General features: G+C 38.6%; 2 protein-coding genes and 1 long non-coding RNA gene across 7 annotated transcripts in view; 2 read left to right on the top strand and 1 right to left on the bottom strand.

The window, feature by feature from the left end:
- CACHD1 (cache domain containing 1) overlaps positions 1 to 4,678 on the top strand; it is a 121,465-nt gene extending 116,787 nt beyond the window's left edge. For both annotated transcript variants that reach the window (XM_088153634.1, XM_088153633.1), the window contains one exon: positions 2,485 to 4,678. In XM_088153634.1, coding sequence (XP_088009760.1) covers positions 2,485 to 2,723 — 239 coding nt within the window. In that variant the 3' untranslated portion in view covers positions 2,724 to 4,678. The remainder of the gene's footprint in view (positions 1 to 2,484) is intronic.
- Positions 4,679 to 4,854: 176 nt separating this feature from the next.
- On the bottom strand, positions 4,855 to 10,725 carry LOC148214176 (uncharacterized). Its single transcript, XR_015798397.1, has 3 exons — positions 10,648 to 10,725; positions 9,879 to 9,988; positions 4,855 to 5,101 (listed from the first exon to the last, which is right to left on the bottom strand). It is a non-coding gene; the product is annotated as an uncharacterized LOC148214176 (long non-coding RNA).
- Positions 10,726 to 10,848: 123 nt separating this feature from the next.
- Positions 10,849 to 20,025, top strand: part of RAVER2 (ribonucleoprotein, PTB binding 2) — a 52,083-nt gene continuing 42,906 nt past the window's right edge. For all 4 annotated transcript variants that reach the window (XM_088153639.1, XM_088153638.1, XM_088153637.1 and 1 more), the window contains exon 1: positions 10,849 to 11,203. In XM_088153639.1, coding sequence (XP_088009765.1) covers positions 11,015 to 11,203 — 189 coding nt within the window. In that variant the 5' untranslated portion in view covers positions 10,849 to 11,014. The remainder of the gene's footprint in view (positions 11,204 to 20,025) is intronic.

Genomic DNA, 20,025 nt, shown 5'->3' with positions numbered 1-20,025 from the left:
TGATTTTGCTTGTTGCAACTCAATCATCTATCCGATTTAGAGTAGCCCCACTCTGTATGACTGTATCAAAACTACAGGTAGTCCTCGACTTACGACAACAATTGGGACCGGAATTTCCATCACTAAGCGTTGCGATCGTAAATTGTGACCGTATCGCTTAGTGACAGCAATCCCTGCAGTCCTGGTTGCCATCATTAACTGAAATTCACGGTCGTTAGGTGAGGCAACTTCCTGCTGGCTTCCCACAACCAGACAGTAGAAAAGCCAGCAGGAAGTTGCAAGTCCCAGGTTGGCGGGAAGGTAAGTGGCTGCTGCCAGGTGGGGGAGGGAGTGAGGGGTGTGTGCGAGGGTGCACAAGAGGTGCTGCGTGGGTTGGAGAGGGTGCGTGGGGGTGTGCGAGTGGCCAGTATGGCACGAGCACAGATAGGCTAGGGAGGGTGTGTGGGTGGGGGAGACTTACCCCAGCAACTTGCAACCTTCTCTGCTGGCTTCCCCACTGACTTACTTATTTGTACTTTTCTGGCTTTCCCAGATGATCAGGCAGACTACAGGTAGTCCTCGACTTATGACCACAATAGGGACCGGAAAATTCATTGATAAGCAGTGCAGTCATTAAGTGAGGCATTACGTAACTGCACCTCATTTTACAACATTTTTGTGGTGGTTAAGTGAATCACTGTGGTCATTAAGCGAATCACATGGTTAAGCAAATCAGGTGGTCGTTAAGTGAATCACATGGTTCCCCATTGATTTTGCTTGTGGAAGCCAGCTGGGGAGGTCACAAATGCCGATCATGTGACCCCCAGGATGCTGAAACTATCATAAATACCAAGCACCCGAATTTTGATCATGTGACTGCGGGGATGCTGTAACGGTTGTAAGTGCAAGGACTGGTCGTAAATCACTTTTTTCAGTACCAGCATAACTTTGAATGGTCGCTAAACGAATGGTTGTAAGTCGACGACTACCTGCAGTCATTTCCTACTCTGTCATTGGTCTCCTGAGCATGTGAACTTCTAAGCCTGACTTCAGTGGTGGCATGTCCGATTTACTGTGGCATAATTTCCAAAGGAATTTTCCTGTATGTTAGGTTATCTTTCATCATGCATTTGAAGTAAGATATTTATTGTTTATTTCTTAGTTTTAGAACCTATCTTTGATTCAGAAGCTCCCACTCCTGTTTTTCTCTGCAACAATAAGGGGAGTTATTGGGCTGAGAGTGACTGGCCCAAAGTCACCCAGTGAGCTTCCATGGCTGATGATGGACTAAAACTTTGTACATGAAAGATAGAAAAGTCCAAACTATAATAGTAAACATGGACAACCCAATTTTGTGCATATTTCACTTGAAAGTGAATTTCACTAAGCAACAGGCTTTACTCCAAATTAACTATGGATAACTTTACAACTGAAACTTACTGTATACACTTTTAGTATAGTTGTATTGCTTAAAATATGTTTACCATGATAGTGTTGAGTTTGAAATTCCTGCAGCTTTTTAGGACCAGGCAACTGCATATACCAAAGAATTCCTTTCATAATGGAAAAAAAGTATATTTTTAGTGGTATGACACATGCTATAACATATTGGTTATTTTATTTCTAAACTCATTAACTTAAAACTAAAAAAATCTGACTAAAGCCATTGAAAATCTAAGTTGGTAGAGAAGATAAATACACTTTCAGAAAAAAACTAACAGTTTGAGGTACACTCATCGGAGTATTGAAGCAGGAATTCATTTATGCATAAGGGTTTTTTTGAATAAAGTAAATCTTCAGTTTTGTGAACTAACAGGAGGATGGAATTTCCATTAGACCCAAATGCCTTTTAAATAGCAAATAGGATGTTATGCAGGTGTAAATGGTGTTTATATGTAGATAAAATGGTGAACGGATTCTCTTCGCTGTGGCTTGAAATCCACCAAATTGAAATCCAGTAAATTGAGGATGTTACTCAAATAAATCTTACCTACATCATTTCTACAGTAAATGAAGCTGTTGAAGGTAACATATTTGTGCAGCCATATAGGAAGTTAATTGAAGCCTTTATTTAGCTAATCAAAACATGAAATATTAAACACTGTAGACAAGTATTTGGTATGTTTTATGGTGATCATTTTCAACATGGAGGAGGTTGACTGAATGTATATCTAGTTCAAAACTTAATGAGTTATGTTAGTTCAGTCAAATGATCACAGGCAAAGGAATTAATAAGTATATAACAGAGTTTGCCTTTTGAATCTTGCCAGAGTGCTCTGACATTTTTTTTTTGTACAGAATCAGAAATTTCAAAGAAAAATATGAAGGAAAAGAAATTAAACTCTGTTAGAATAACATAACACTCCTGCATCAGTCAGCACAGCTGAGTGATGATTTTTCCCTCCTGCAGTGTGTTGAATTAGGAATGTGAATGATTATTTCTAAGCATTATGAACTTTTTTGTTCAAACGCATCCCTCCTGATCCACGTGGCTTTATTTTTCAGGCTACAGTACCATGAGTCCTCAGGAAGACAGTGAAAACCCTCCCTGCAATAATGATCCATTATCAGCTGGCGTAGATGTCGGAAATCATGACGAAGATTTAGACCTGGAGACGCCTCCTCAGACTGCTGCCCTTTTGAGTCACAAGTTCCATCACTACCGGTTGCACCATCCAGCCCCCCATCATAGTCACCACTTACAGGCTGCAGTGACGGTACACACAGTAGATGCAGAATGCTAATGACTTTGACCTTGGGGGGGAAATGCAGCTAGTGAGACAAGCAACAAGGGGCCAACTCACGTTCATCCTTTATACCAGGCATGGTTTTGGTGAAAATCACAAGATTTGTTTCGGATGAAAACGTTCTCTTTCTAAAATGTAAAGCTGGCTCTGAAGTGGAGATGTTAATGTGATGAATGAACCTGCCATAACATTCAGTTAAATGGAATAGTAGGAATGTTCGCCCTCCAAACACAAGAAGAAAGGTTTACACAATAAGCTGAGCCTTTTGAACTCTGTTAATCTGAGCCAAGAAAAGAGTCTGCTCAGATGAAGGCGAGGAAGACGTTTGCTTTCCTTAACGGGAAGAACAGAAATTGCAGCCAGAGACAAGGAAGGTGCTGGATCCAAAAATAGCCATTGCCACAGGGTTTCCATTTGTTTGGGCTCCTTAAAAAAAAAAGTTCATTGCTCTTACAAATTGCTGTATAGGATCTAGGACAATGCATCTGGAGATTTTTAAATAAAGGATTATTTTTGTACTATTTATTGAACTCAAAACACTCATGAACTCTGAGAGAAAGGAAAGGGAGGGAGTAAAGGCATCACAGACTTTCCGTGAATACAGCCTAAAGTTTTATTTGTGTTGGTGACACTGTGGTTCTTAAGAGACTTGATATTCAACCCCCTCCATCACCATGCTATAAAGGGAAAATGAAGAAATTGTGTGCTGATTTGTTTACATAATTAAGGGTTCGTTTCCATGGTCATTTTGTACACTATAAACATGGCTTGTTCATGTTGTGTTTATATATATCACCCTTCTTCACAAATATATATATATTTATATATATGAAGAGTGATACCAATACTAAGACTCCTGGCTAAAGCACTGAAGAATCCCTCCATCTTATCTTCCAGCTTGGGGGCAAGATTCCATTTAATATAGTAACACGGTGTTCAGTACCATTCATGAATGATAAACTGAAAATACTAATTGTTCCCTTTTCCCATGATGGAAAAATTAAAAAATATTGCGAGATTAATTGAATACATTTTAAACTTTTGATCACTGAAAAGTTTATTATCAGGATGTAATGATAAAACTGCTCTCCCATTTATCTTGAATTTAACACTGTTTTAGTTCTTCATAGGAGATGAATAACATCTGACTTGATGACACATGGGCCATATAATTTTAAGCTAGTTTTAAATCACAGTGTTTTGTTTAAAGTGACTAAAATATTATGAACACATTTTTGCACTGTGCATATGATAAACATTCATTTATATGTAGTTTTTAAAAAGATAACTGAATATTGCTTTAATAATAGGGTACTTAATAGTTATGTAAAATGGTTCTTTAACAGTATAGTAAAGTAAAGTATATGTGTGCTATCATGATTCCCTTTATACTATGTATAAAATCACAATTTCTAGTGGAATAAAATTATGTAAAGTATGGATTTATGGATTACTTTTGACAGGTCTAAACATAATTTGGCATAAAATGTTTTATATTAACTTGGAACTCAGTTATATAAATTCTTCAGCATTAGGTATTCTTTCCCAGCTGTCATCTTTATTTCCAAATATTCAGACTCTCAGATATTTTGAGAATAGCAGTGGGGAACTGCATGTGAATTCCAGAGTTTTCTGATATGAGCTGAGACACAATCTGTGCTCACTGTAGGAATCTTTGTGTGAACAGGATATGGCCTTTATGGAATTGATTAGAAAGCTTCTCTTCCCATGTGGTTTTGATGTTGTCATTTGATTGTTAGTACTTAGAATTAAACAAAACACTCCAAGAGTCCAAACACCGCATGAGCACACTTTTATAATAATTCCAGTTGCTGTGTTATGATACTTAAAAAATTGATAATTTTCAGTTTCAGTTGCTGCAGAAAACTGTGTTAATCAGATACTGGGAAACTGTTAAAATTCCTAGGATTTTATAATGGCTGAAAGTAACCACAATGGAAAATGGACTGTATCTGTATAAATGGGAAGTGGATAATATGGATTTCAAAGATTTTAATTTGTAATTTCATTTTAAAATGCATAAATGGAAATGCCTACATTAATAACACACTTTTACTGACCTTGAATATATATTTTTTAATAATATACCCAATCTAGAAGTAACCCCTGGAACGTTTTCTGTTAAATGAAATAGTTGTAAAATGTTTGCATCCTAAACATACTGTGTTACTATTTTCATTTGGATTTTAAAGGCATCTCCCCAAACGAATAGAACTCTAATATTCTGCCCGCGTGGTCTTTCTTGAGGGCTAGTTTTGTGTAGTGGTTAAAGGCACTGGAACTGGAAATCAGGAAACTCTCTTGCCTTAGACCTGGAAACTAGCTGGGTTTCTTTGGGCCAGTTTCTCTCAGCCCTAAAAAAAAGAAAGTAATGTGAAAAAGTTACCAAGAAATCTGCATGCATTTGTCCAGACAATCGCCAGGAGTCAAGACGTGAAGGCACCCGAGGTTGGTCTTTCCCTAAAAAGTTAATGAACTACCATTTCCATATGCATGCCTAGCAAGAAGCAGTCCCAAGGAAGAAAGATCTAAGTTGCTCTGCCAATATTCACTCAAACATCTCAGTCTGTTATCGAAGGAAAAAAGAGGTTTTGAAAAAGAGAAACACTTCCACACAGGATCTTAGGAATTTAACTCTCATTGCGCTCAAAAGAAAGTTGTTTTAAGTCAACTTCCTCCAAGAGCCAAAATGTCTGAATAAATGACTATATTTCTCAAGGTTACTTGAGAAAAATAATGCTATTTAAAACAGCAAGCACTTAATTCACCATTTTTTTCTTTATCTAGATGCTCTTCCACTTGCCAGTAATGCTTAATGAATTATGTGTTTATCAATACTATCAACTACTTTGTGTATCATTCACATTCTTTTTACTTACATGTAATGGGTTTTGTACTCAAAACTCCACCATTTTTTTTTTCTCTTCCTAGCGTTTTTCCCATGTGTGCAGGGTCCGCTTTTTTCGGATCAACCAAATGTTGATCCGTTGGTTGCAACAGGAATTGACCGAGTAGCTTGTCGCTCAAACCAGCCTTGGCTGAGAGAGAGTGACTGGCCCAAAGTCACCCAGCCGGCTTTCACGCCTAAGGTGGGACTAGGACTTGAAGCTCCAGCATGTCACATTTAAATATGGAAAGGAATAGATTCTTAACTCAAATATATTTTGGATATTATACTTACGGTCTCTACATGAAAGTCCAGGTCTTTGGTAAAGTGTTTTCTGGTTATTTACCCTACAGACCCTCTGTGATTGATAGGTTTCTGACTTTCAAAGTGACAGCAGTGGCAAACCTTTGAATTTTCCAAAGTATCTCTGATACTACATATCTTGTTCCAGTTACCATTTTAATTCCCTGCTGTTCTCAAATGTTGCAACAGAGTGTAGCTCCAGGATTTTGTATGAAATGTTAATGGCTAGTTGCTGCTGTCACCCCCAACTAAGCTGTTGAATGCTGATGCTGGACCTGCCAAGATTGGCAATGGACTGTATTTCCAAAATCTTCTATCCTTTGTTGCTGTTATTGTTGACATCCTGCCTGATTCTCTTCCTATTTCCCTGTTGTAATGGAGAGTTAGGTCTTTTTAATTGTCCGTGATGAATGGCCTTTAACTGATGATCTTTTACAGTTAGGAGGGATAGGCAATGTTTGAGTTAATACTGCTTTTGATGTGTTGGGTGGCCAGGATGAATTATTCCAAAATTCTTGTGATGTACTGTAACAGAGTTTGTTTGACACAGGTCTACTCTCCTTGTACCTAGCCACACCTTGTAAGCAGAACTATTTACAGAACTTTTGGAATAACAAGATGTACTAAAGGCTGAATTTTTAAAAAAATGGTTTGAGCTCATAGACATAAGTTCCTATACATTCTGGATACTGGCCTGTTCTCTTGGTTAAGCATTATTTATTATATCCAAAGGTAAATGCTGTTTCCATATACATGGGTTGCTCATTGCTTCATGGTCAAAAGAAGCAATTTACTGTACAATAACACCTAAAGTAAAATAGTGGCCCTATTCATGCAACAGACTAACTGTAACGTAGATTGTTGAGTGTTCACTTGAGTAGAATGGCAAGGTATAAATAAATAAAAATAGTTTTAGTACAGGACTCGGCATGTTTGCAGACCCAGCTAAAATCTCAAATCACAAACATTTGCCAAATGTTGACCTTTTTAAAATTTTAAAGTAATTCATTTTAATTTGGTGGAGTTAGGGTTTAAAGTATCCATTGCCCCATCTGCCCCATGTGCCATCCTGTCGATTCCTATCAGCCTTTTCCAGTTTAGCAAGAATAACAAATAGTGGCTTCATGTGATGAGCGACCCAAGCCAGCAGTTGATTTTATATAGTTAAAAAATGTATGTATATGTATATTACTTTGGCTTATATGCTGTTCCATTTCCAAAAGCTTCAAGCAGCTTACAAACAATGTAAAATACAAACAATTACAAAGATATTAACAATTATTAATTAACAATAATTACCAAGACTTGTTAATAACTAACAATGGCAAAGTAATATAAACAGCAAGGCCCTGATGTGTCATGGTTCAGGCAGCAGGTTCTTCAAGCATCTCAAAATGCCTGCCTGAAGAGCTGTGTTTCCTAGACTGAAAATATAATTGGGAGCTGGTAGTCCAAATATGTGGAGGTAAGTGTTCTAGAAGCAGGGACCACAGTGGAAAGGCTTAAACATGGGGTCACTGTAGATGACGTTCTCAACATTGGGACCCTCAGAAAGCCTTCTGTACTAGATCTCACTGGTTGGGCAGATTCAATTCAGAAAAAGAGGTCTCCAAGTTACTGAGAACCTAGCCATGTAACTAGAATTGCACCCTGAAGCTGCCAGCCAATGCCGCTCCCATAGTACTGGTGTAACATGGGTGAACCAAGGTACTTCCGTAACTATTTGGACTGCTGCATGCTGAACCAGCTAAAGTTTCTGAATGGACTTCAAGTGCAGCCTAACGTAGAGCAAATTGCAAAGGGTATCAGTGGCTGAGAACAACACTTCCTGTTATATAAATGGCCACAAATGGTACATAAGATGTAATTTTATGGAGGCCTTCCTGGCCACAGCCTCCATCTGCTGTTCAAGCAAGAACTGTGAGTCCAAGAGAATCCATATTAATTCTTATAAAAAAGAAACTAAAAACTAGGGATGTGTACTAAATGGAATATACATTCTGTTTCAAAGCAGAAGCTAATGGAAGTTATGCTGAACCATTTTAGATCATCAGAGCTTGGCAGAAGCAAAACCTGGAGCATTTTGTGTATTTGAAATTTTAGCTGAAACAAATTCCAGAAGAATCTCTGCTATTCTATGGAGAGAATAAGGCAAGTTACCCAGGAAACCCTTCAGATGTGGCTTTTTTCCACTCTTACCCCTTCTCAAATTGCTTCTGCCCCAAATAATGGTTCAGTCTATACCAGTTTTGTTCCTGATATGGACCAAAGCATGTGAAATAGTTTGGGCATGGAGCACCCAACACAAGCAATTCTGTGCGTGGGACATTTCTGTACAGAATGTTTTGGTCACCTGTAACAGTTATTGGTTCATGTTGGTCCTAATTATTTTTCCATCATGCTAGTTCTTATGATTGGGATATATAAGTTCTTGCTGATAATGAATAATTAATTTTGCATTCCTGTTATGTTGAAGCCCAACCTAGCAATAATGTATCTGTATGTGGCACAGTAGTTAAGGTGTTGGACTTCCTCAGCCATGGAAGCTCTCTGGGTGAGTTTGGGCCTGTTTCTCAGCCCAACCTACCTCGCATGGGTGGGGAAGAGGAAAAAGACAGGGAGACAGGGATCCTTCACCCTCCCTGCTCCTTAACCATTGCTGCATTTGCCATTTGCTCTGCATTTCCCTTATTGTGACCAACAACCACATTTTCAAAGCAGTGTACTTTCTTCCTATCTTGAGGGTGGTGGGAAAGCACATTGGATGTATCGGAAAAATCTCATAGTTGGTGGAGAAGATTTTCTTCTGCTTTATCTGTCCTGTGTGACAGAATCTGCTTCAGCAGAAATCATACAGAAGTATTAACTAAACCAGGGGTCCCCAAACTTTTCAGCTCATTGACCCTTTCATGAAGTTCCAGATTCTTCATCAACCCCCAAACATTTGTTATATGAAAATAACAAATAGTACTTTAACTAATAGTACTACACATAATACAACAACAACAATGGATAGTCCCTTTGACCCTTTGGGGTTGATACCACTTTGAAGAACCCTGAACTAAGCCATGGCAGACTTATATCCTGGTTTAGCCAATCATGCTATGTGCAACATCTCATATTTCAGATGCTTCAGACTTGAATAAATAATATTTGAAAACATGCTCGTCTAAATTGAAGGAATACTAAGATAATTGCAGATCTATAAGAATACAGGCCATGTACAATTTGCAGCTGTGGTAAATAAACCAATTAGGCATGGAGGCTGTTTATTTAGGGATGTTACAGATTCTACTCTATTTGATCCCAGAATGGATCAGTGCAGTCAGGCTTATTACAGCAATTCCAGTAGAAAGGATTCAGCAGCAGCCTTTAGCTGATGCAGCCACACTCAGCCTCTGACTAATGACTTCCCAAAAAATACCAGCACCAATGGACAATCCCAAATATTAATGTTAGTTACCAACGTGCATCTTGGTACATCAAAGGGATCCAATTTTATTTAACCCGATCTTAACTACAAAGCTATGTTGAACAGTGCGATACAAATGGCTAAGTCATGGTTTGTTTTAACCACAGTTTGTTAAATAAGTGCCTGGGTTCACACAACATACTAAACCAAAAGCCAGTCAACCAACTGTGCCTTATGACTCTTGCTGAGTTGAAATACTATACACCCAACTCTGAGCTGGCAGAAACCGTACACTGCTGATCTCTCAAGTCACTGCAATCGCCTATCTTCCTCCAAGGTGATGGTGACAAAGCATAACGGATTTTAAATAGTTTGAGGCTGCCTTTGGCTGTTGTTGAAACAAGGGAGAAAAATACTATTTTACCACCTGTTAGGCTAAGGACAATTTAACTCTCACTCATGGACTAGGAATGAGGCGAAGACAGAGTCACAGGGACACAAAAGAAAAGAGAAGCCAAGGCATATTTACCTCACGGCTAGAGGCAAGTGGTGAGAGGCCCTTTGGGTCATATGTGAATCCAACCAGTGAAAATGCTTGTTTGCCTCCATCTCTTTTATTTCAATCCTCTCCTAGGAGAACTGTTGTAATACAAGAGGATTTCATTAGTTATTATGAATAATGGGATTATGTTTAAGGTCAGCGTTAATTCAGCCTGTCACCCGATATTACCTAGAAGTTCTAACGTGTTTTTGTTGTTACAGTAGAACCTAACAACGCAAGCAGAGGGAACTCTAGAGAGTTAATATAAAATCCAACATTACTTTACAAAGAGGGTGGAGAAACGCCTTTTATCTCCAATCTTTTACGTGCTACATGTGCACGTCCGGAAACCTATTTCGATTCCCCCAGAAACTTCATCTTTTTTTCCCACAGTAAAATAACAGAAAGGAGAGGGAAGGTCAAGGTCTTTAAGTGCGAGAAAGTTTGTTCCTTGTTTAAAACACTCCGCCCTTCTGAAGTGTTAAACTCCAGTGCGTAAAAAAAAAACTTAAGAAGATCCCTGTGTAACATCCTAGTTCTGGTGAAACATTAATCCACTTTCGCTTCAAGTTGCCAGCCTCCCTTTTTGGGCTCCACGCCATTCAACAGGCAACGTTTTCCCTTATCGTGGCATCTCGATTGCCACTTCCCTTAATTGCTCTGACACGCAGCTCTTAACGATAGAAAGCCCGCAAGCTATTGCTCTGCCGATGGGTGCATCTCTCTATTTATAACGTATCAAAAGCAACTGGCTAACCGAAGAGTTGCCTAGCAGGATTTCCAAACAGACGCGGAAGGCGACTGCCTTTGTGCTTCATCCTTTCCGCAGGCGACCGAGCAAAAACCACGGCGCGCTGGGTTCTTCGCCCTGCAGGCATCCTCTGGCGAGGAGCGAGCGCGAGCGCAGCGAGGAGCTTCGGCGCCCGGGGGCATCGGCTGCCGGGGAAAGAGGCGCGCGAGCCCGCCCGCCGCTTTCTTTGTGTCCCAGGCAGCCGCGGCGAACCACAGCCGGCTGCTGCGCTCTCCTCGCCCCTCCCGCTCTCCAGCCCGCCCGCCCTGGCTCCCCTCCCGCCCACCGGCTTCCCCTGGCGTAGGGAGAGCGTGTTCGCATCTGGGCCGGCAAGATGGCGGCAGCTGCGGGGTCCGGCCCCGACTTGCTCGGGGCTCTGGGGGAGTCCGCCGTGGAGGCGGGCGGGTCGCCTCGTCCTCTGTCCCCGGAGGAGATCGCCCACAGGCTGCAGAGCACAAGGCGGGAACTGAGCAACAGGCGCAAGATTCTGCTGAGGAACCTGCCCGCCGAAAGCAGCAGCCAGGTGGGTGGCGAAGCGGGGCGGCAGAAGTCGGGGCAGGGCGGCGCAGGGCACAGAGCCCCGGAGATGGGGGAGATGAGGCTCGGGAGCCGGAGGGGTGGTGGGAACAGCGACGGGGACCTCTTAAGGCAAGCGGAGACAACTTGGTGCCCTCCGAATGTTTTGCACTACAATTCCCTTAAGTTCCCGCTATGGTACTTGACGTTTGGGGATTATTGGACTGGTAGCCCAAAGATCGGGACCGTCCCAGTGTGGGAAAAGAAACTTTGAGGGCTTTCCATGCTCAGTCGGGAAGGGAGCCTTGTCTGTGGAGATAGATGTCATCCAGCTTCCCATAGGTTAGCGAAGAGAGTTCTTTGAGCCCTGTTAAAACAAGATAGTCAGTTGGGCAACTGCCCCCCATAGAGGAAGGGGCATGAGTGCCCAAGTTCCTACAAGGAGAGGAGTAAGTTTTTGAATCTCTGGAGGAGAAGATAAGGGGCGATCCCGTTTAGGTAGCCGTGTGAGTAGGAATCTCTCTTGGGGGAGAAGAGATCAGTTAGGAAAAGATACCAACCCTGAAAGTCATAGATATGGAAAAGTAGGTTGGCCACACTTGCAGTTTTTGTTGTAGGATGCAGTATGCCAAAGAAACTATCACTGGCTTTAGTGGCAGTGAAATATGCAAAGCTCTTTCCAGCTTTCTCAGTAACTATAGAGTTCTCTGGAAATAAAACAGCAAGTGTGAACCATTATTATTATTATGGTTGGTCGCACAGTCAGCCAGATGTTTAGACTGGATTTGGCATTTTTGTCCACTTATCGAGTCCTTCCCAAGGACCTGGGTTAGGCAAATGATATTGTTTAATAACATTAAAGGTATCATGACAGGATATAAGCTGTTCCAAGTAAAGCTGCCTTTTGCAGTTGACTGATCATGATTTTGTCAGTGCCAATGGTATTCAAGTGGTGCTCCAGATGTTTTGGAATTGCACCCAAGGCACCTATTACTATTGGTACTATCTTTGCTTTCTTTTGCCACAGTCGTTCTACTTCTATTTGCAGGTCTTTATATTTTGTGATTTTCTCCAGTTCTTTCTCTTCTGCTGTCTCCAGGTTATTATTATTATGGTTGGTCGCACAGTCAGCCAGATGTTTAGACTGGATTTGGCATTTTTATCTACCTATCGAGTTCTTCCCGAGGACCTGGGTTAGGCAGATGTTGTTTGATAGTGTTATAGGTATTGTGACAGGATATAAGCTGTTCCAAGTAAAGCTGCCTTTTGGAATTGACTGACGGTGATTTTGTCAATGCTGATGGCGTTCAAGAGGTGCTCCAAATGTTTTTTTTACTATTACTATTATTATTATTATTTCTCTGTATTTGGGGGATTATGCTCTATATTTTGTTGAATAATACAAATATGAGTTTCCGCTCTTTAGATTAAGACAGACATCCATAAATGGAAGTGCAGTCAAGATTTATGACTGCTAGAATAGTAAAAAAGAAGCAAAGGAAAATACTTCTGTTCTCTTGCCTGGATAGCAGATGTATCCTCTTTTCAATATCTGGACTTTATCTTATTGAGTCTTTGGAAATGCATCTTGCATGTTCTCTTTCTCTCCAAATAAAGCATTATTTATACTGTCTCTGAGATAATATCCTCTTTTTTCTAATTCACGTTAGAAATACAAGTTCTCAAGAGTTTTATTTTATTTTACATGAGTGAATTTATAAACTTCCAATAACTTCCCATTGCTAACACTGATCATGTTTCTACTGTCATTTTACTTATATATGATTATAAAATATACTGGTAATAGAAAAATATTCAAACCTATGGGGCCCATCTATGTAAAAGAATTTTAGAGTTGACAGGTGCTATCATATTACAATTTGAAATACTGTAATTCTCTTCTAAGTCCTGTTATAACTAACAATTAAGATTGCAGAAAATCTTGGCATTAATATATTATTTTTCCCTATAAATTTCCTTAAATTACTGATGGACAAACATTCTGCTACCCTCTCCATGTACCTAAACATATATTTGTAATTGCTGGTTCATCTTCTCAAATGTACAAAAAAATATTTGTCTTATGTTTAGGAAAGATTCATAGTCTCCATGAGCAATTGGGCAATTGGCTACTTGCAAATCTAGTTTTGCTTTTGCTTTTAGAAATAGTGCATGTAGGTTATACTAAAAATCCACAATGTTTTCTTCATAATATGAAGTGCTTGTACAGCCAAAACCTCAAGAATGATATTTAATTTTTGCAAACTTTTGTCCCATATAACAAATGGCTTTTAAAAATCTCTTGTTTTTGAAGAGACTGTGGGAGGATTACAATTTAAGAAACTTAAGCCTGAAATGTGGAACTAGTTGTGCAGGATATCCATGACGAAGGTGAAGAAAGAATTCTGGTTTTAATAAATAAGATGTAGGGTGAAGGCTAATTAAGGTAAATGTTGCAGCTAATTCTCTTCATTTTCCCCAGACCCTTATGCCTCTATTCCTTGCATAATACTATGTTTTATTGTGAAGGAGACACTGCAAGCACCCAGGATGGAGATTGTGGATATAAGGCTAATGATCACTTAGTAATGTTCTATTCCATTAAGTGCCAACTCCAGTATATCTGTAGAGTGGGAAATGCTCCACTAAGAGATATTTCCAATGCCCTTCATTTGTTGTGAACACTAGTTTCATTAGGTCTTTTGCCTGAGTTTTTAATATTGGTAAAAATAATTATAAAAGTATCTTATTTTGAATTTTAAAACTTCAGTTCAAAATTTTGTATCACAATAAACACTTCTGTATTCCCTCATCTCATGGTCAGTATAGTTTAGTCATTATTTAGTAAAATGTAGATGCTGGTGCTACCGAAGTTGGTCAGTTAGATTTAGTTTACTTAGAAGAATTTGAATAAACTTCATTTTTAGCCTTATGTAGAATGGCAAACTTGCATATTCTGAAGAGGAAGCACGCAATTCCCTGCTGATCTTGTGTGATTTGGCTCCATGAAGCAAACTGGGACGTTAAAGCAACCTAGGTATGACTTTAAAGTTTTACACTTTCTGCTTTATTACTGTTGACACTTACAGGAAAACAGTTCCAAATTACTAGTTCAGAGATGGAAACCAATGAGAGAGCCAGTTTGGTGTTGTGGTAAAGATACTGACCTAGAAACCAAAAGATTGTGAGTTTTTGGCCTCCCTTAGGCATAAAACCTGGCTGGGTGACTTTGGGCCAGTCACTCTCTCTCAGCCCAACCCACCTCACAGGGTTGTTGTAGTGGAAAAATAGGGGGCAGGAATATTAAGTATGTTCACTGCTTTGAGTTGACCAAATTAAAAAAAAAGGCAGGATAAAAATCTAATAATAATAATAATAATAATAACCTATGGTCCTTTGGCTGCATAAAACCCCTAGCCACCGTTGATATGAACCAGAGTACTCTGGTGCTTCCTCTCAAAGCCCAGCTGATCAGATACTTGATGATGAAAAATAATGGCAATTAAAAATCTGCATATTTTTAGAACAATCACTTGGAAAGAGGAGGGCAAGGCTTCCACTTCCAAAGAATCTGTTCAGCATCACTGCTTTCCTACTGTGATTAACAGTGAGAACCTAAGTGAGCTTGAGAAGGGGAAGCAGTGAACCCATATTTCTTCCAAGGGTCCTCCTTACAATCCTTGTTTTTCTTCTGCTAATGGTAGGGAGAAGGCAGAAATCCTCAGCAGAGCTGATGGGAAGGGAAAGGATGTGGCTAAATCTCTGTGGCCCATGAAAAACACTTGTTGCATCCAGGGTTGAAGCAGAATTTCTTTATTAGGTGGGGCTACTTAATAGATGTGTTAAAATATAATTTGACAGCATCAGTCTTCCTGTGGAATAGGATTTAGATTGTAGATTGTAAGAAGAGAAGAGTTAATTGCCAGATGTTTCCATTTTTATTAGCTGTGGGATCTGAAAACATTCATACAGTAGTGTATTCTTTATCACAGTTGTTTTCCTGAATATGGATAGAAACACTGGCTTACATAGGAATAAGATCAAATAATAGGTAGCAAAATAAGTTTTGCACTATTAATGCACCACTTCAGGTGATAATTACAACAAATACACAATACATCCCATGGCTTCCTGTTACTGTGATGGATGGATATTTTAGTCCATCATATTAAATCATTATATATATATTTGTGTGTGTGTGTGTGTAAAGCTAGAGGAAGCCAGTCACAATTAAATATTGTGAGAATATGCCGCCCCAAAATAACTGATGGAGTTGTATGTGTAAAGAATTTACATATTAAGGCAAGATGGAAATGTGCTTCCTTTTGTGCATGTTGCAAGACTATGGGTTCATTTCCCTTTGGCAGTTTTTGATCTAGCAAGGAAATATATATTTCTTTACCAGATGGAGTGAAATCTAAAACTATAATCCCATTGCACACATACAAATAAGACAGTCCTACTGAAATCATGACAATTCAAGTAGGTGTGCATCGGATTAAACTGAATTCTGATGCAATCTTGTTTTAAGGAAATACTACAGATATGCTTTGTGGTGGTTTTGTATATGTTTTTGATTCAAGACTTCCTATCCTTTAGTGAAAATAGGTCCACTCATGCACAAGGGGGAGGCATTAGCAGACAAATCTCAAAATACAGATATACAGAAAAGAATTCCTGTGGAGAGAACTTTCCAGAAGCCCCTTAAGGACACAGTGGCACGGAATGTTAATAGATGGAAGGGCGCAGGGACATGACAGCTGTGTGGGAGAACTGGTGTGCTTAGTGCTTAAGATGTTGGGCTAGGATTGGGGGGACTCACATCCATCTTCATCTCTCAAACACTCTGGGTGACTTTGGCCCAATCTTAGCTCAATCAGTCTTACAAGTTTATTAGGGTGAAAAAATGGAGGAAGAAATGATATCTATGCCAGGTTGAACTCCTGGAGGAAAAATGTCATGCAAGTCCAACAAATATATACAGGTGGGGAAGAGAGAGTGAAGCAACAGACATGGACTAAAAGAGACATAATATAAAAAGGGTAGAAACAAACCCACCAACTCCATTGTTTTATTACTTTAATATCAGATTGAGACATAATTCCTGATTGCTTATGGTCCCTTATTTGGAACTGTTGAAATAACAGTTGCAATCTGCAGTTCAAGAGTTGGAGACTCTGACAGCTGTATTTGTAAAAACACAATGACTACCAAGCTGTACAACATGGTTTAGCTACACTGTGAGTTGCTGGATAGCATAGCATATTTTCCATGATCTAAAAATAAACTTAGCAGATCAGCTAGTGTATTGCGTAAATCACTTTTTAAAATTTGATTTTATAGATGTCAGCGGGATATTATTTATTTGATGGACTATCCTCAGAAGAATGGTGCATGGTAACAAAAGTAGTTTGGTATGCAAGTTTGAGGCATGCTTTCTACAATGTCTTTAAATGGTAAATAGTTCATCTATAGCCAAAGAAGCTTTTCTGTAATGGCCATTAATGGAAAGCACTTTTCACTCATGTCCTTATGAATAAGATTTCCCTTTCTCTTTTACAATTCTGCTCTCTCACAGAAAATTGGGCAGGTCTGGTTGATTACTGAATAACAGCAGTAACACAATATCACTCTGTAGATCCTCCAGAAAGCAGCATCATGTTTTATTAATATAGCATTTGACAGCTGTTAACCGAGGAAATAAGAGACTAGTGTTCAATTTGACTAAAAAGAAGATACTTGATCCTGCCATTAAACTATATATATTGAATTAGCAGATGGCAAAACAGGAGTGCATTGTCATCTTGGACTCAGGTACTTCATTTACTACAGCTGTATCTGGAGCACATGCATATGACCTTGAAGATGTACATATGTGTGTACCATACCACAGTTGGCATTAAAAGTGCTTTTAGCTAATATACGTAAAACTGGCCATGCAGGATATAAGAGCCCAATCTTTACTAGGATGTGGTACATGAAAAGTAGATAAATTATTATTTTGGTTGCACAAACAAGTTTTCCTTTCAAATAACAACATAAAGCTATTATTTTCCTCCAGAATTGTATACTGAGGTGTGAATACTAACTTTTGGATTGCTCTTTGACAGGCAGTATACAGCTTGTCTCATTCCCATTTTGCCTGATGTGAACTCTGTATGGAGTCTGTGATATGCAGAAAAATGTGTATTTTTTTTATGCTGGACTGAGCATAAGCAGCTCTTTTATAGTAAACAAAAAGAAAAGAAATATATAATATTTCTTTATATACTTCTTTATATGTGTTTTTATACCGTAAACAGCTCTTTTGATTAGGGCTTCAGCTTTTCACTCTGCACTTGATCCGTAACAAGATACAAGCTAAATCATGCAACTTATTCAGACATAATGTGTTTTATTTGGTATTGTTTTTAAGTGTTGTATAGACTAGTTAAATCTGTGTAAACCTAGTCAGTTGTGGCTTATTCAGTAACTCATGGGTAAACAAACCATTGGTTAATGCAGTGCATTAACCCAATCATAATTTGTTGATACTGCCAGACAGTCTCATAATGGGTTGAGAGCAGGGCAGGAAAAATATAGCTAGTCCAAGTGCTGATGTGATCTTTTTTTAGTTACCATCTGAGATTGAGCATTTTCCCAATGTCTTTTGGCCTTCCCTGCAGCATGACTAAGTTTCTCCAACTCTCACAGGTGGACATTTGTATAATTCTGCCCAAAGTTTGGATTGTTATTCAAATTAGAAACTGTAGTCAGTATTTGGCTTATTTTTGCAGGCAAAGAATCTCAAAATATATGAACCTCTTTGCTTGTTTATTTAGTTGATTAATTATTATTATTTTTTAAATGACTTAGCACCTGATTATTTCTTGTTAGGAACCTGCCCAGTTACTTAGATTAGCAGGAGAGGCCCTCCTGAAGATGCCCCCATATCCAGAATCTCAGCTACTGGCTATACATATCCTCTATGGCTCCCAAGCTATAGAATGTTCTCTCCAGAGAGATGTGTTTAGCCCCTATACTCCCAGTATTTAGGGAAATGGTTAAATGGCATAAATTTATCTCTTTCATCAACCTTTTGTTATCGATAGTATTGCTTTTAATTTGGATTGTATTGATTTCACTGACATATGTTTTTTAATTGTTGTAAAACTGCCTTGAGTGCTTATATAAGAAAAAAGGCAGGGTATAAAATTAATAATAAGTGAAATAAATAAGTAAATAAAACTATACATACATATAGTACAGACCATAAGGGGGACATTTTTTAAAAACATCCCATGTTAAAAAATCCTAACAATAGAAATCTAGCATAACACTTGCATTTGAGACAATTTAAAATGTGTTTCTTAATCTGCCCATTCTTTTACTTCAGTATTATATCACAGTTTCCACACACACTCATATATTTGCATGCAAAAACCTAATCTCAGCTCAGGTATCCTAATCTAATCTAATTCAGTCTAAATCAAATCTTACCCAAATTGTGTTAGATTTGCTAACACTGCTGGATAAGAAAGCAAATTAGTCTATTTATATTCTGTGAACTGCCACTACTGTTGACCAGATATCTCCTAAGCCTTTTAAATAGACAGTTCCTAATTGTCTATTAATTTATTTTCTGGAAATTGTTCCCCAACTTTTCCCCAGAAAGTTCCCCAGCTTTTTCAAATGACCTATCTTAAGTATAAGATGTACAGCCCTTGTTTTCTCTCAACCTTAACATCACCACATATTTACTCAATCATTTTTTACAGGTGCTTCTGTGCCACTTCAGTCAAGTGAATCTATACAATCTACAAAAGCAAATATGACCAAAATGACGTATAATATCAAGAAACCACAACTGCATAGCAACTTTGACTTTAGGGTTTCTAGCTGTTAAAACAAATCAAGAAAATGGAGTATCAAATAACTTACATTGTCTGTTAGCAGGAGACTCATCTGGGTAACAATAATTTTAATTTATTCTGACAGAATTTCATCAAATGAAGAACACTGAGTGGCTTAATATACTATTTTACAAAAATAAACAATCATTTATCAACTGGACCATTTGTGTATTGACTTCTGTAAAAGCAGAATACATAACATTAAATCTTCATTCAGTAAAGCCAACCTACAAGGTGTTTACAAGGAGGTGACAATCAGCAGACACACAAGCAACATGAAATTCCCCAGCTCCCATTTTGTAGCACCCAGAATACCCACAGATTGCACTGTAAGCATTTAGTGGCAAATGCAACAGTTTTCAGCAGTGTAATTTAATAACATAAATAGAATAAGAAGCAAAATTTCCAATCCCTTACATCTCTGATGACATGTAATAAAATCTAAGCACGTAGCAGTTTATTGTAACTAAAGGATGAGGTCCAGATTATTTAGATGATGGTGTAATTAACGTATCAGATGAGGCTGCTCCACAGTTTACCATCTTTTTTTCCCTGGACTTTAGATATATGTTAAATCTCATCCAATTCATAATCATATAAGTTAACAATTGTCAGAAGGGTAAAGATTTTGAAATTACTGTAACATTTGAAATGTTGTATTCTTGCTGGAATACAGTGAGAGTGCTCTTTCTTCCACTTTAGTGGAAGCTGAGGCATAGAGTAGCAAAGTCAGATTTTTCTTCAGATAGGAGATCTGACTGTTCTCTACCTCTTATATTTGAGATTCACTGGATGGACTCGGTTAAGGTGCCAGTGGGTACGCTATGGATGAATTTGAAGAACCAGGTTAGGGACAGCTCATCATGAAGAAAATCTATGTGGTTGCTAAAAGTTGACACTGACTTGATGGCACATAATCTGTCAATCAAAGACTCCA

The sequence above is a fragment of the Python bivittatus genome, unplaced genomic scaffold, assembly GCF_059951505.1.
Source record: "Python bivittatus isolate LINGU-HERP-01145 unplaced genomic scaffold, Pbiv_v1 ctg000700_np1212, whole genome shotgun sequence".
In the NCBI taxonomy this organism is placed as follows: Eukaryota; Metazoa; Chordata; class Lepidosauria; order Squamata; family Pythonidae; genus Python; species Python bivittatus.
Note: the sequence above shows the minus strand (reverse complement) of the source record. Positions and strands in the feature narration are given on the sequence as shown.